This window comes from Eurypyga helias, unplaced genomic scaffold, assembly GCF_000690775.1.
Source record: "Eurypyga helias isolate BGI_N326 unplaced genomic scaffold, ASM69077v1 scaffold3757, whole genome shotgun sequence".
Classification (NCBI taxonomy): Eukaryota; Metazoa; Chordata; class Aves; order Eurypygiformes; family Eurypygidae; genus Eurypyga; species Eurypyga helias.
This window is the reverse complement of record NW_010263545.1, coordinates 89,993-103,882: the sequence shown is the minus strand read 5'-3', so window position 1 is coordinate 103,882 and position 13,890 is coordinate 89,993. Positions and strand designations below refer to the sequence as shown.

At 48.8% G+C, this 13,890-nt stretch overlaps 1 protein-coding gene across 1 annotated transcript in view; it reads right to left on the bottom strand.

The window, feature by feature from the left end:
* Positions 1-10,452: 10,452 nt before the first annotated feature.
* AFF1 (AF4/FMR2 family, member 1) overlaps positions 10,453-13,890 on the bottom strand; it is a gene marked incomplete at its 5' end in the record, with an annotated part of 61,771 nt that continues 58,333 nt past the window's right edge. The window contains 2 exons of the mRNA XM_010156070.1: positions 10,453-10,574; positions 13,223-13,452. Coding sequence (XP_010154372.1) covers positions 10,453-10,574; positions 13,223-13,452 — 352 coding nt within the window. The remainder of the gene's footprint in view (positions 10,575-13,222; positions 13,453-13,890) is intronic.

Below are 13,890 nucleotides of genomic sequence, written 5' to 3'. Positions count from 1 at the left end.
GTCGAGGGAAGTCTTTTTTAAGATCTGTGTTGGCTTGTCTCTCAATTTGTTAACAATCAAAGCAGAGTAGGGCAATGATACTTTTTTCCCCAAGGTGAGCCCATTTTGCCCCTGACCATAACTGGTGATCCCTCTCTGTTCTTGTCTTGAGTCACCAAGCCCTTCCTTGTGTTTTCTCCTCCCTATCCCACTGGGGGAGGAGTGAGTGAGCAGCTGCATGGTGCGTCGATGGCTGGGCCTAAACCATAACACTTGGGCTTCTGGGAGGAGCAAGACCAGACTCCAGTCCACTCCTGACCCACCCCCATGGCCATGTATCTCCAGTCACATGCGCAGCCAGTGCTGACAAGTCAGCCTGCTGCCTGTCCACCCCGCTGCTTCCCCAGCTGCTGGGGCACGCTGCCTCCCTGTCTGAGCTCTCCTGCTGCCCCACAGCAGCCCTCGAGCATGATGCTGCTCCTCACCTGAAGACTTGGACTATGGCTTCCCAATTCCTCCCAAACCCTACTGCTGCCAGGGCAGTGCATCATCTTCTGTGCCACCCACAGCCATGCTTGTCTTAAGGAAATTTTAGTCTGAGCACTTTTATGTACAGAAGATGAATACAAAGATTTCCCTTTAGGTCAGATTTCTGATTGCTACATTAAAATAGTAGTTTCTGATCCTTTTTTCAGGACATGCCATAACAGCATGATGATGCAAGGATCATGCTTGTGTTAGTGCTTATTTCAATTTTGTACAGTATGTCCTTTCAAGATAATCTTTAATTCATACCTTATTATTTCTGTTCAGAGGGGATGGGGAGGATTTGGTTATACTTTCACAGCTTTGACTACTTTTTAATGTTGCTCTTCCCCACAGGCACCTCCTTCCTAAGAGATCCATGCTTGCAGCAGAACTGGATTAGACGTCCTGCTAAAATACTCAGATGCGGACAGAAGACTTCAGGAGCTGCATGTGCTACTTCTGTACCTTAAAATGTAAGCAAACTATGGGCATGCACTCAGTCCACCAGAAAGACTACATACAGACTTTCCTCCTGCTTGAACACTGCTGAAAGAAAATGATTTCACCCTGCTTTCACAGCCCTGCTTATAAAAAAACTCAAGGCGACTCCTGAGTAAATAAAGGTTTGCTAAGGGTGAAATTGGGTGCTCAGAACGCAACATGGATTGCGCAGCTTCCCAACAACTCCAGCCCAGTGTAACCGCCCTGAACTGCGATGGGATGGTAAGCGCCCCCACTGTCCTCCGTTTGCTGTGAGTCCACTCTGACTGCAGAGACAGCTGCAGGATGCCCAGCGTGAGCTCGTGTGATGGGACCGCAGTCCTGACACCAAACAACACTGAGATTCATTTTACAAACAAGTTGTCATCAAGTGAGAAAAATTCAGCCAATTAACCTATTCAAGCTTAATTATAACAAATGCCCAGAGAGTCTGTAACTCCAGATTACTCCCACAGTTAAATGGGGCTTTCTATCTCCATTTGCACTGAGACTGCTTTTGACACCATTTTCAGCATTGCTGCAGTGCAGTTTTGCGAACCCAAGTACTTTATTCCAGGTGCTCCACTTAAATTTTCTGCTGGCTACTTTCAGCACATCTGGTTTTGTTTTCTAAACCTTCGCATGTTCTCTCGGCTGGAACTGGCAGCAAATAAAGCCCTCCTAGCCAGGAGATGAAGCTTACATTTGTCATTCTTTCCTGGCTCTGCCAGCAAGGTTGGTGTTGCTGCCACTTGGCAGCATTTTAACGCAATTCCTTGGATTCCAGACAGTTTCATTTTAAAGCTGTTCCAGCACAAAAGAGAAGGCAACAAGCAGCTATGTAGTTTCTGCTGTCTGACTTGTGTGGTGTGCAGGGGCTGTCACGTTCCTTCGCTTCACGCAAAAAGCCCCAGGAAACACACACCTGCCACCGGAGGTTTTCCACCGAGATGGAGTCGGTCGTTCGATGAGCACACACCACCTGCGTCGGGTGCGCGGCAGCCAGTGTCCTGACTGTGGCTGGATAATGCACATGCGCTGGGCTGTGATGAAGAGGAGTCCTGCCACCTGGCAGCATCCCACAGGAGAACTTGTCTGAATGCTTATTAAATTAGCGGTCCTGAAAATTAATACTCCAAGCAGGCAACTGCGCAGCTATAGCTGTTCCTGGGAGCAGCAGGGAGGCTTGGTTCCAGTTACCATAGCCAACAAGAAACATTGGTGTGTCTTCATTTGCTTGATGGTAGGACTTCACTTGGGACAAGAACTGAAAGCAAATTATCTTCCCCTACGCACATTTTCCAAGAAAGAAAAAAAAAGGGGCAGTACAAGTCATCACACCTAGCTCAGCATGGACGGCTGGGAGAAACTCACCGCAAGTCCACGCGCTGTTCTGGCAGCCCAAGTCAGGTCTCTGACTGCATGGCTGCCAGATGAAGCGAACGGCATGCTACAGCTGCCAGCGTGATTGCATTTAGATGTCACGTTGTCCTTGCACGTTATGCAGCGTGGCAACATTCCCCTCCTACTTCTCACTTTTCTTTTGCACCAGCGGCTGCCAGTTCCTCAGCCAAAACCTTGGTCAGCAGAGGACAGAAAGGACAGGAAAGGAAGTGGAAAGCCCTTCTTTCTTCCCATCCTCAGGGGACATCATAGCTGGTCTGGCAGCAGTTTAGTTCCCAAGGTCTTCCTTTTACCTCCAGGAAACTGCCATGCCTCTGTCTCCCTCACCTCTTCCTTTCCCATCCCCACACCTGGCTCTGCTTCCCCCCCTTGCTTTTCATCACTCCCCACCAGACACAGGTTGCTGGAGCACCCCCAAGTCAGCTGACCATGATCCATCATACCTGATTACTGCCAAAGACCCACAGCTCCATGCTTCCCAGGGGCCAGCCCCTCTGGCCCACGCACTTTTCCTGCTTACAGCACCTGCATTTGCGTGCTTTCAGATGGAGCTGGTTTCATCTTGGCACCAGCGATGCTCTGAGGCATGCCAACCCTCCCTCCGCTGGAGCCTGCTGTGGGGAAAAAAGGGGAGCCGATGTGGGCATGCGCTTGCCCTGGGTAGCAGAAACACGGCACAGCCCCGCTGGGGTCGTCAGCCCTCCTTCTGCATGTGTGTGGTGCCCATTCATGCCCACCCATGACTGGGTGTTAGCAGAAAGTCAGTTACTGCTCTGCATTAAAGTTTTCCCACCGAACGGTCAGAGCTGTCAGACAAAACGAACGGGTAAAGCAGAAGACTCATTCTGTCTTCTTTTTCACATTATCCACCAAAAGGCAGAGGCAGCATTGGACTACTCTGCATACAGTCATTAGGAGAGGAATAAAGGAAAATCCATACGTACCAGGTATCCAGAGCTCTTGGGGACACTTGGGAGTAAACCCCAGCCTCAGACAAAATATACAGGATTTGGGAACATGGTTGGGTATTTTGCCGAAGTAATACTTACAAATGAACCGCAGCTTCGCAGTCGCATCAGGATATACTCCGGCGTTTCAGACTTCAGGGTTAGAAAACGTGGAACACGCCGCTTTGGTACCCGCCCTCAAAAGGAGGCAATGAGGTGAAACAGTGGCAAGTCTGTGCTGTTGAGTATTTGGGGAAATTCAACCACAGCCAAAGGCAGACACGCAGCACAATCGCACACACTGCACAGCCCCGCCAACCCTCCACTCCGCGTGAGGCTGCACTCGGGGTCTGCACTCAGGCCGCTGCGCGTGAGCAGAGTGAGACATCTCAGCGTCAGATCAGCAGAACAAGTAATTACCCAGCCCCGGGCAGCTTGGGTTCTATCCCATCTTTACAGTTTTGACCAACTCTTTTTTGTCTGAAGAACTTGAAGGCAAACAAGTCAAAATTCATATTTTAATTTTTTATATACATATACATACAGACATGCAGCAATTCATCCTCTGTACAGAAGACAAGCAAACAGAAGATCTGTGGCACAATTTCTTTGGAGAAATTCTTTTTTCTTTTAAGCTGCATCACAGATCCGACCTTTTGTCTTTTTCAAGGACTATAAATGGCAGCTACTTCTAATTCACAGAAGCCTTGGAGAGCTGATTCAGTCCTGAACTCAGACACATCACCCTCCTCCCCTCACTTATTTGCACATGTTTTCCCATTGGAGATTCCATTTTGCAAGAGGTTTGGCATCCTCGTTTCTCCATGGGCTCTAAGACATTGTGCCTGTCCCATGCCCATGCCACTGCTGTGTCCCCCCACATGAAAAGCAGCGGTGGGAGGGAGGACTGCTGCACCACCCCCATGGGACAAGGACCATTTAACAGATTTAAGGCCAATGTTCGCATTCAGGAAACCTGAGAGTTACTTTTTAAGGACGTTTTCACTGAGAAGTGCAGATTTTATTTATGCTTTAAGACGACGCGTGAAATAGGGGTGGGGGGAAAAAGGAAACACCCCAACCCTGGATGGTAAGAGCTGAAATAGAAATCCCACAAAAGTGACCCTGAAACGCAAGGACAGGGTGTCTGACAGCTGAACAGAGGGGCAGCTGTTTGACCGTCACGCCACAATTTACGTGCTGCCCAGAGACCTGCTGGCACCCTCAGCACTACCCTACGCGTTCACCTCGCAAAGCAAATGCCACCCACAAGACCCTCGGCTCCTGCCCTGCTTCACAGATCGCATCTTGCTCAACCCTGTCTCCTAGGGCCTTCTGAGAAAAGGCAAAGCAAAAGCCCAACCCAAACACTAACCAGCACTTCTCTGAAGAGCGAGGAGAGCTCATGAACAATGCCCCATCCCTGGATATCTGTGCCCCATCCCTGGAAGTGTTCAAGGCCAGGCTGGATGAGGCTTTGAGCAACCTGGTCTAGTGGAAGGTGTCCCTGCCCATGGAAAGAGGGGTGGAATTAGATGATCTTTAAGGTCCCTTCCAACCCAAACCATTCTGTGATTTAGCACCTGCTGCACCTCATGTCTAACAAGAAACAAGTTGCACAGGTTGGAGCAGCTTTCAGAAATACCTTTCAGCTACCATAGACAGTCCGATAACATGCCTTCAGATATTGGAAGGGAATGGCAAAAAGCTGTCCGTCAGGATGCCATATTGATACGATATGAAATGCTGGACCCAAAGAAAACCTTGACTTCAGCAATACTGAGTAGCAAGAGGAGAAAGCCCAGTGGGCCCTGTACCTTGACAAAGCACAGTGCAAACCAGTGGTGATCACAGGCTGCCACTGTAACACGCACACGTCCTTGCTTCAGGAATGCAGTTTATGGAAACATATCCAGAAATGCTGCTGATTCACCCAGGAACACTGTCAGTTTCGGGCAGTGACAGGGGTTACCAAAAGTGCAATGAATATTAAAGCACAGGTTGCCGATGGGCTATTTTAGTACCAGCAGGGGGCTGAGAAACTGCTATCGACTTTAATGCAGCTGTTTGCCAAAAATAACATTTGTCTTTGGAAAGGGTAAGCCAAGGCAGAGAGAGAAAAGCACTCATCTACAATGTATAATGAATCTCAAAATAAATTAAACACAATTGCAGAATTAGGTTTGGTCAATAAAGGCACAATAAATAAACAACAACAACAACAAACTATTGGAAAACCACCCTCAAAATGTTTTTGGCTGTTTTAGCCCAGCGGGGGGCCGCTGGCCCAGGCAGAAAGCCAAGCAGGGTGGTTGATGCTTGCAGCAGCCCCACTGCCTCCTGCTCCCCCATCTCCCTCCCTCCCTAGCTTTTGGATGATCTCCCAGCTAGCGTGAGGCACATCCTTCCTCCACATCCCTTCTTCAGCTCCCCATCTCCATCCCACCTCCAAAACTAACCCTCCTTGCTTTTGTCCCAAGCGGGGAGCATGGTAAACATACCTTTTGTGATGTGAGGTGGAAGGAAATGGTGGGAGTGAGGATACCAGCAACCCAGGAAAAGCTGCTGCACCCCGGTGAGCAGATGGTACAGCTCATGCCCAACTACCCCTCACACCCCACCAAAACAAGATCCACAGGCTATCTTCCCATCCTCCTGCCTTACCTTCCATGCCTCTTGCAACTAGCCTTGGGTCAACCCGGTTTCACGCCACCTGAAGCACAAGCCGGCTGGGGGCAATGAGCCCGCCTCGCCGGAGCAAACACACTGCCAAGCTCCTCCTGGCTGGACTGCAGCTACAAGTCTGGGGATGTGCCATGTTTCTTTTTTTCACTAATTGGATTTTTTTTCCTTTTATTCTTATTTCAATAACAAGTTTGCCATGGCATTTTAAGCAGTGAAAAAGTGCACTAACCCCAAAAAAGAGGACATTTCTACGTCTGTAACAGCAACATATCTAGTGGGCACTAACACAGGTTCCCATATCCGCTGCAGTTTACACCCTGCATTAGAAAACCACATCCATTATTAGCAAATGTCTTAGGTGCGATGCCTGTTGCAGAAAGGACCTGAATTACACATGTGAATTGTGTCACAAAAGTGCAGAGAGAGATGCAAAAGTCCTTCTTCCAAGCAACACTGACATTGCCTGACAGAAAACAAGAAGTGGGAAAGTCCCAAACAAGAAGTGTAAGGCCCTTGCAAGGAGACACCCTGCACCACCACCGAGAAGCAGAGCTACCATGGGGCATGAAATGCTGTGGAGTTCCCAGAGGGAAATCCTCCTCACAGCACTTCAGGAATGTATCCACCTAACCAGAGCTGAGCAGACCCTCCTCCCAGCACCGAGCCCTCCACACCTCAGTGGCAAATGGGGAGCATCGGCCACCGTTTCTGTGCCTCGGGCTCATTGTTTTCTTACTTGACTCGTTCGACTGCAGTGACCAACCCAGGACGTTCCTGTCAGTGAGCGCTCGGAGACAGGCTGTGCGGGCCACCAGCGACTGACCCCAGCACAGTCTTCCCTGAATCCGTTCCGGGGGGACAGGAGGCAGATGTCTTGAGTCGTGACCCTCCCGCCACTCTTGAGCATCTAGACTTGCATCCATTCTTCTTCTTAAAGGAAAGGGCATGGGGCAGTGAGCAGGACAGCAACTGAAACAGAGACTTCCTGTACAGAAATTCCTACTTAAACCTCTTTCAGAAGGGAACCACTAAGACCATTCAGAGAGAAAAGGCAAATCAGGATTTCTCTGCAAGAAGCTGAGAACACGAGGACTCTTGCAACAACTCGTAACAAATGGGCTACTTCATTTATTGTTTATTTCCCCATATGAGTGAATTGACTGTCTCGGAAACTCCATCGCACACAGGGCAGAAAACGTTATTTACAAGAGGGACATATATCCCCAAAATAAGTTTAAGATGTACATATTTGTCATGGGAACCAAGAAGGGGCGGAGAGGACAAAACCAAAAACAGGGACATCGCAGTCAGACTTTGACTTTACGTTACAGAAGAGATCTCCATCTCCACGTAAGTGGGGTTTTCAGCTATTAAATAAATGGCATCTTAAAAATAGAACATTTGACAATTTCAACACGTATTACTTCTTCTAAATAAATATTGCATGGAAATGACCTGCTTTGCCACAATAGCTGCCTCCATTCCTTCTGGGACTCAACCATCACCTCTGTTTTTCCTTGGATTCATGGTTTTGTTTCCTAATGGCAAATGTTGTTTCCTCCACTGTTATGTTTTGGTTTGAGGCTTTTTTGTTTATTTTTCCTTTTTTTTAAAGGCCTGAACAGGCCCAAGTGAAAACGATGAGCATTTTTCCTAACCCTTTGCAGGCCTCTGACCTGGCTCAAGGTTGAAATACCATGGCTTTTTAAAAATTACCTGTTAAACAGTCTTTTCCATGACCTGACAACAAAGCAGCTTCCCACCACGTAGCTTGGTTCAGATGACTCCACAGATCCTTTTGAAATGAGCCCCCGAACAGCCCGTACTGCCTGTGACACAAACTGCCCGTGATCTCGTTTCCTCCGAAGCCTGGGGGAGCAGGAGCAGCCCTCGCACGACCACCTCCACGTGGCAGCAGAGCTCCCAACTGTAAAGAAGCCAATGCCAGGTGGTCATCCTTCCTTGGGTGTCTGCTCACTGACTGCTCGCCCAGCGCCCTTGGCATGAGCTTTCCTAGGAGCAGGGCAGCAGATTATCCCTACCTGGGCAGCGAAGCGCCCAAAGGACAGAGCTAGTGCACCCGCAGGCTTCATCAACCCGGACACAGGACAGGGCAGCCGCACACCCTGCCTCATGGGTTGAGCTGAGCGAGCGGCTCTCCGATGGGAACCTGGCCTGGCAGCAGGGACGGAGATGGGTGTATGCAAAATGAAAGTACCGGGGAGACCTGCGTCACCTTGTGCTTACCGCTAAATGCTCTGCTACAGCTCTTGCAGACTCCCACAGCAGTTTTCAGGTTCAATAAAGCTTTCTTCCTCCTCCTCAGCTGATGATGCTAAAATTAGCTTTGTTTGAAGACAAAGTCAGAAGGCGGCATTGACCCACTCGCATAGAATCGAGCTCCAAAGTGCACGTCAAGCCTTCAGGCCAGCTGGCCATCCCTGCACTTCCTAAGAACAAAACAGTTAATGCTGAGCTTGTCTCTGTCGCTGGCTTATGCAGGGCAGTTGCTCCTTCAGTGAGCAAGTCAAGTTTGACAGGGATGTGGGGAGAGAGGGGGGACACGGACCTTCCTTCTGCTGGCTAGGACAGCTTATCCCTGAAATGCAGTAAGGCTTTTAATAAAGTGAACATGAAAGGACAGTCCCCTGAAGGTGCGGAAAGAGCCAGTCTGGATGCTGGATGGTCCTGCACTGCCAGAGGGAGCGGGAGGAAAGCTCCCTTGTGCTCAGGACGGGCAGAGCCGCATCATGCTCCCACCATTCATCCCAGAGTGAAGCTGGCTCCAGGCTTCCCTGTGGCAGGGACCATTTCTACAGAAAGTACTTTTGGAAATGCAGACCTGCTGCTGCTATTTATATACTGTCCCATTTTCATGAGCCTCAACACCACAAATCAGGCATTTCACAAAGGGGGTCCACGCTACACGTGCGCAGACCTGTTCCTCCATCCTGAAATAATGTGGAAAATACACAGTTATTTTGGGATACCATCCTTCTCTTCGCCACTCCCACGGTCTGTCCGAGATTGGGCGAGGGGGAACCAGAGGGCTAAGGCACACTATTAGATCTGAGGACAGCAGGACACCACTGTCACACAACAGGAAATCTTTGGATAGAGAGAGAGGATGTTGCCTTAGCGAACACTTGAACCCTGCGGATGCTGCCTGCACTGTTACTGTTACCTGCAAAATCACAGCTTCAACAATGCAGCTCCCGATAAGGAAAAAAATGCTTGCTGGCAGCTAATTATTCCCTTTCGTGTTTCATTGACAGATTTCTAAGTCACTGGGCCCATCCTGTAGTTTGCTTGAGAAAGAGCACAAATCTCCCACATGAAGAATGCCCTACTTTGGTACCAAATCCTGCTCTTAGATATTCACTGAATCCAGCAACAGTTACAGGCAAATATCCAACTGCAAAATTTGTCTTGTGTTCCACATTCAGCCACTTAGTCCCTCCTCAGACAGAAGCAGTTCCTCCCTGTGTGAGCCCTTGGACTCAGAACTAGCACAAGCAATCACAGTGGCTCAGTACAGCTCTCCACCCCAACCAGGACAAAAAGGACAAAAAGCAAGCAGGTAAGGAGTCCTCAGTGCCAGTGACGTCCCTCCACCACAGGAGAGAGGCATAGCTGTTTCCAACACCGCCCCACCCCCCTCCCGGGTCATTTTGCCACCCCCACCGTGTTAGGCTTACAAGGCTGAAACCAAGCGAGACCCTAAGTAACAGAGTTCGAGTGCTAAGGGCACGTGTGTGCGTGTAAGGAGGACCCAAGCAGCAGTGACTCAAAAAGCAAACTTGCAGCACCGAAGGCAGTGCCTTCCCTGATTCTCAGGACAGCAGCTGTCTGACAAATGCAAAAGGATGAGGATGGGAAGCAGGCAAGGCAGACCACTCTGCTGTTTTTGTAGTAACATAATGCTGTTTGGTGCTGATGAGGTTGCTACTTGCCACATGAGGAACAAGGACACCAAAGATTGCATCTGTGCTTGCAAAAACACTTCTGATGTCTTCGGGGCGCACAACGGTCGCAGACTGTGGGATGTTGCATAATAACCTCTGGAGACAGATATCCTTCTTGTCGGCACTTCTTCATGTGTGATTATTGTCCTGCTGGTTACTTGTCATAGAAATGTTTAAAGACCATCAATACATGGAGCCATTCAGACAATTCATTGCACTTCGTTGTTTTAAAGGAAGGAGCCATCAACACTGAGGCTTTCCTCCATCTTTTTTTAAGGCAGCAAAGTGCTACCCTAAAAACACAGTACAAAGTTTTTCCAGTGTAACCAAATCCCTTCAACATAGTTTTATTTTCCCTTGCAGGTGCTTTGTATCCAAGGATTCAACAAGTCAAACTGTTTCTGAGGCTTCAAAAGTGCAAAAAAAAAAAAAAGTTCAAAGTACTTAACCACCTTGAGCACCAGTTAAGGCATATTTATTTCCAGTCTCAGCCACTGTAAACCCTGTCTAGTGTAGTGTACCAGTTCGGTCATGCTACTGTTCAGCGCCAGATCGCACGTCGCTGTGCTGAGGTCAGCAAAAAACTCTGGAAAAAAGGGGAGGAAGAGAGAAAACTGTTGGTTTCACACAACGGGCACATCCAACAGGCGAGGGGGCAGCGAGGAGCGACGATAGCAGCACACTGTCAGTCAGCAAGCCCCGTTGAACACATGGTTAATGCAGCGAGCTCAGCGATGTTAGACGGCTGGGGAGCGTAACAAGCACATGAGGCAGGGCACGTGAGGGCAAAACACACTCACACGCACACCCTGAACTGCCTCCCCGGGCACGGGCTTTAGCAGAACATTGAGACTCCATGGGAGGTGAGCAAAGTTTGGGTGTTCACACCCCAGTCCCTGCCGCGTGCTTCCCCCAGATTTAAAACAGGCCAAATCTGAGTGTCTTTCTAAGCCATGCTTGGAAGCACACACAGCTGTCATCAGACCGGTCCCTTTCCTTCATCCATCCTCAGACCTGGGAGACATGATTTCTCAGCCAAACAGGTTTAAAAATGTGTGCAGCTTGCCAAGCTTTACTACACAGCTCTGATCTGGGTTGCCAATTTAAGAGAGCCCTCCTCTGCTGCCACCAACTTTGCCCACCGTGCTCCTCCTCCTGCACAGGCAGGAGATTGCTCGTGCAGCGTACCTGAGCCTGCCGGAAGGTGCCGCAGGCTGCACACCCTGCTCTGTGCTGGTAGTCATCTGTGCAGGTGACAGCAAGTCATGGGAAATTATCATACTTAGGGCTTTCCATCCCCTTTTCCAGTTGAGTTGCTTTCCAGTGACATGGGCTTGTCCCAGTCCCTCCTGCCTTGATCATGTTGCCAGGCATCTCTTCACAAACTGGCCATTCACAGCCCTCCTTTTTCACACACAGATTGAACCTGGAGGCTAAAAATTTCTGCTCGGCTGTGCAAGGAACCCTTCAGAAGCAGAAAGCACAATGCTTTCCCTCAAATACATTCCCGTTCAGAAGCAGAGAACACACTTCCCTGATTTTCCTGCTTTTGTTTACCTGTTGTGTTTTAAATGGATACCCATTCGCACCGCACCGTGGGGAACAGAAGAGCTCTAAGCAGACTCCAAACCTCCTGCCTCAGCAAACAGAAGATAATCTGATCTGGACCACAGCACCACGTGAAGGAAGAGTGACTTTGTATGCACACGTGTGACCCCAGCTTGTCCTCACCGTGGGAGATCAGAGGCTGGAATACAACCTGTTACAGCCTCATGACCCAGAATGCTGCGTGGAATTACAGTGAGGAGCTGGGTCCTGAACTGGAAGCACCTGGTTGTTGAACAGCCAGAAAGCCCTTCAGCTCTGCACAAGTGACTCACAAATCAGTTACGACTAACTGCTTTCCACCAACTTACTACTTCCCTGCTTAAGGGAACTTGATAGCTGAAGGCCACTGTTCTTTCCCGTCTTCTCATGCCCTATGAACTGCATAAAAGAATCAAGGATATGGCCTGGGATTTTTTAAGTTTTATGTACTCGCTCTCTGTACCTCTGAGTATCTGTACGTTACACTGAGTATCAACAAATTCCAGTGTTGAAACTCCTCCACCATCCTGAACAAGTGCCAAACCTACATGAGCATTTACTGTTCCCCTGCACAGATCCTAATTGATGCAAGCCTGCGCTCAGGCTGCCCTCCCACAGGTTTTCCTCCATGACTCATTCCTCTGGATTACCAGCAGTATCCGCTGCTCCTTCTGTGACAGCCTTTTATCAGCCTTTTGAGGATATAATCTAAAACACTAGACATGAATTGCTGCTGCAAGCACAGATTTGCTCAGAGGACAGCCAACAACTGCAGTTACATTATTCAAAGGTGACTTGCAAAGCCTTTTGGATTTCAGCCACTGCCACATTAGCATGACTATTTTTACAGCCTTCCAACCATTCAGCCAGGCACAACGTGCTTATTTTCTTCTGCAGGTTTGCCAACAGATCGTGGCAATACATCCCTTCGCCCACAGCAGCTCACAAAACCATGTTTTATGAAAAATAACACTGCTAATGCCAGGAGGGATGGCAGGTTACAGGCTGAACTGCACTTGCTCTAGGGCTTGTGCTTATTCACCACTGCTTGTACCACAGGACAACACAACATCGTTAACAAGACTGTAAAAAAAGAAAAAGTAGCAGCAATTTTAGTTGATGCTACTGGCAAATACTAGTCACATGCCCAGCAAGGACTCCAGTTCAAGTGCTGCTCAGATTCTCTGTCACAGAGAGAAGCCAGCTTGATCGTTTTCAAGACAAAAATACCTCGAAGTTTGTTACAAACAAACTACAGCACAAGGCTACAGGCCAAAAAGCCGTTTTTAAGGAAAGTGAACCAACTCAGAAAAGCTAAGCCCCCCCAAAGGGAAAAACAAACAGCAAAAAGACCTGTGCTTCTTGTGTTACCTTGAAGCAAGTTGGCTGGTTTCCTGCACTTGATACCCTCATCCCTGAGCCCTCAGACATTTGTGGATGCCAAGACAACCTTTTCATTGGAATACTCATCAGTATATCGCCACGTCTGCCCATAACCTGCCAATATGCCACAGCCATCTGTCTCCACGTATTTAATGCTTTGGTCTTTAGATAGTGTTTGCTGCACCGAGTGTTCAGATTTAAGCAGTACGTACACACGACCACAACACAGAAGACACAAAAGCCAGAGGGCAAAAAAAAACTTACCCTTATTCTTCTTGGCCAGTGCATCAGCCTGTTCCCAGATATCATACGCACAGAGGATGTAGGAAGTGATGTTGACGTAGGAAGAGGTGATGCTCGGGATATTATAGGGGACAGTGACAGAAGAGCCGACGCTGTTGCCACTGCCGTTGCTAGCATTTGATCCCGGCTGGGAACTCACAGAACTGGCGGGGGAAGGCATTGGAGAAAGAGGAGAAGGCAAGCCTGTGCTTCTGCAGGAGACAGAAACACCATCATAAATGTTTAACTTCAGAGTTAAAGACAGTCTTGTAGCAGACATGCCAGGAGCTATCGGGTATCACCCAGGCTTGCAGTAAGGAGTGCAGTGTTGAAAACCCAAGATGTGTTCAGCTACATAACAAGTAATTATCCTTTGAGGCCACGGTTTTTGAAGTGATTCATGACTCCAGGGACTCCTCTTGACAAAAGAAAATGCGGGACCAGATATCAGAAAGGGCCAGCCATCCACCTTCCAAAAATCTACACCTAAGTGTGGAAGCCTTCACCAGGCTAAGTATTTTCTTCCTCATGACTTCCATGTCAGGCATGCTGAAGCTCCCCACCTATGGGGGCTGGAGTTTTCTGACAGTCAAAGCCGCCAGGTCAGCCTACACACACCTATTTATAGACCCGGGGAAGTTAAATGCAGG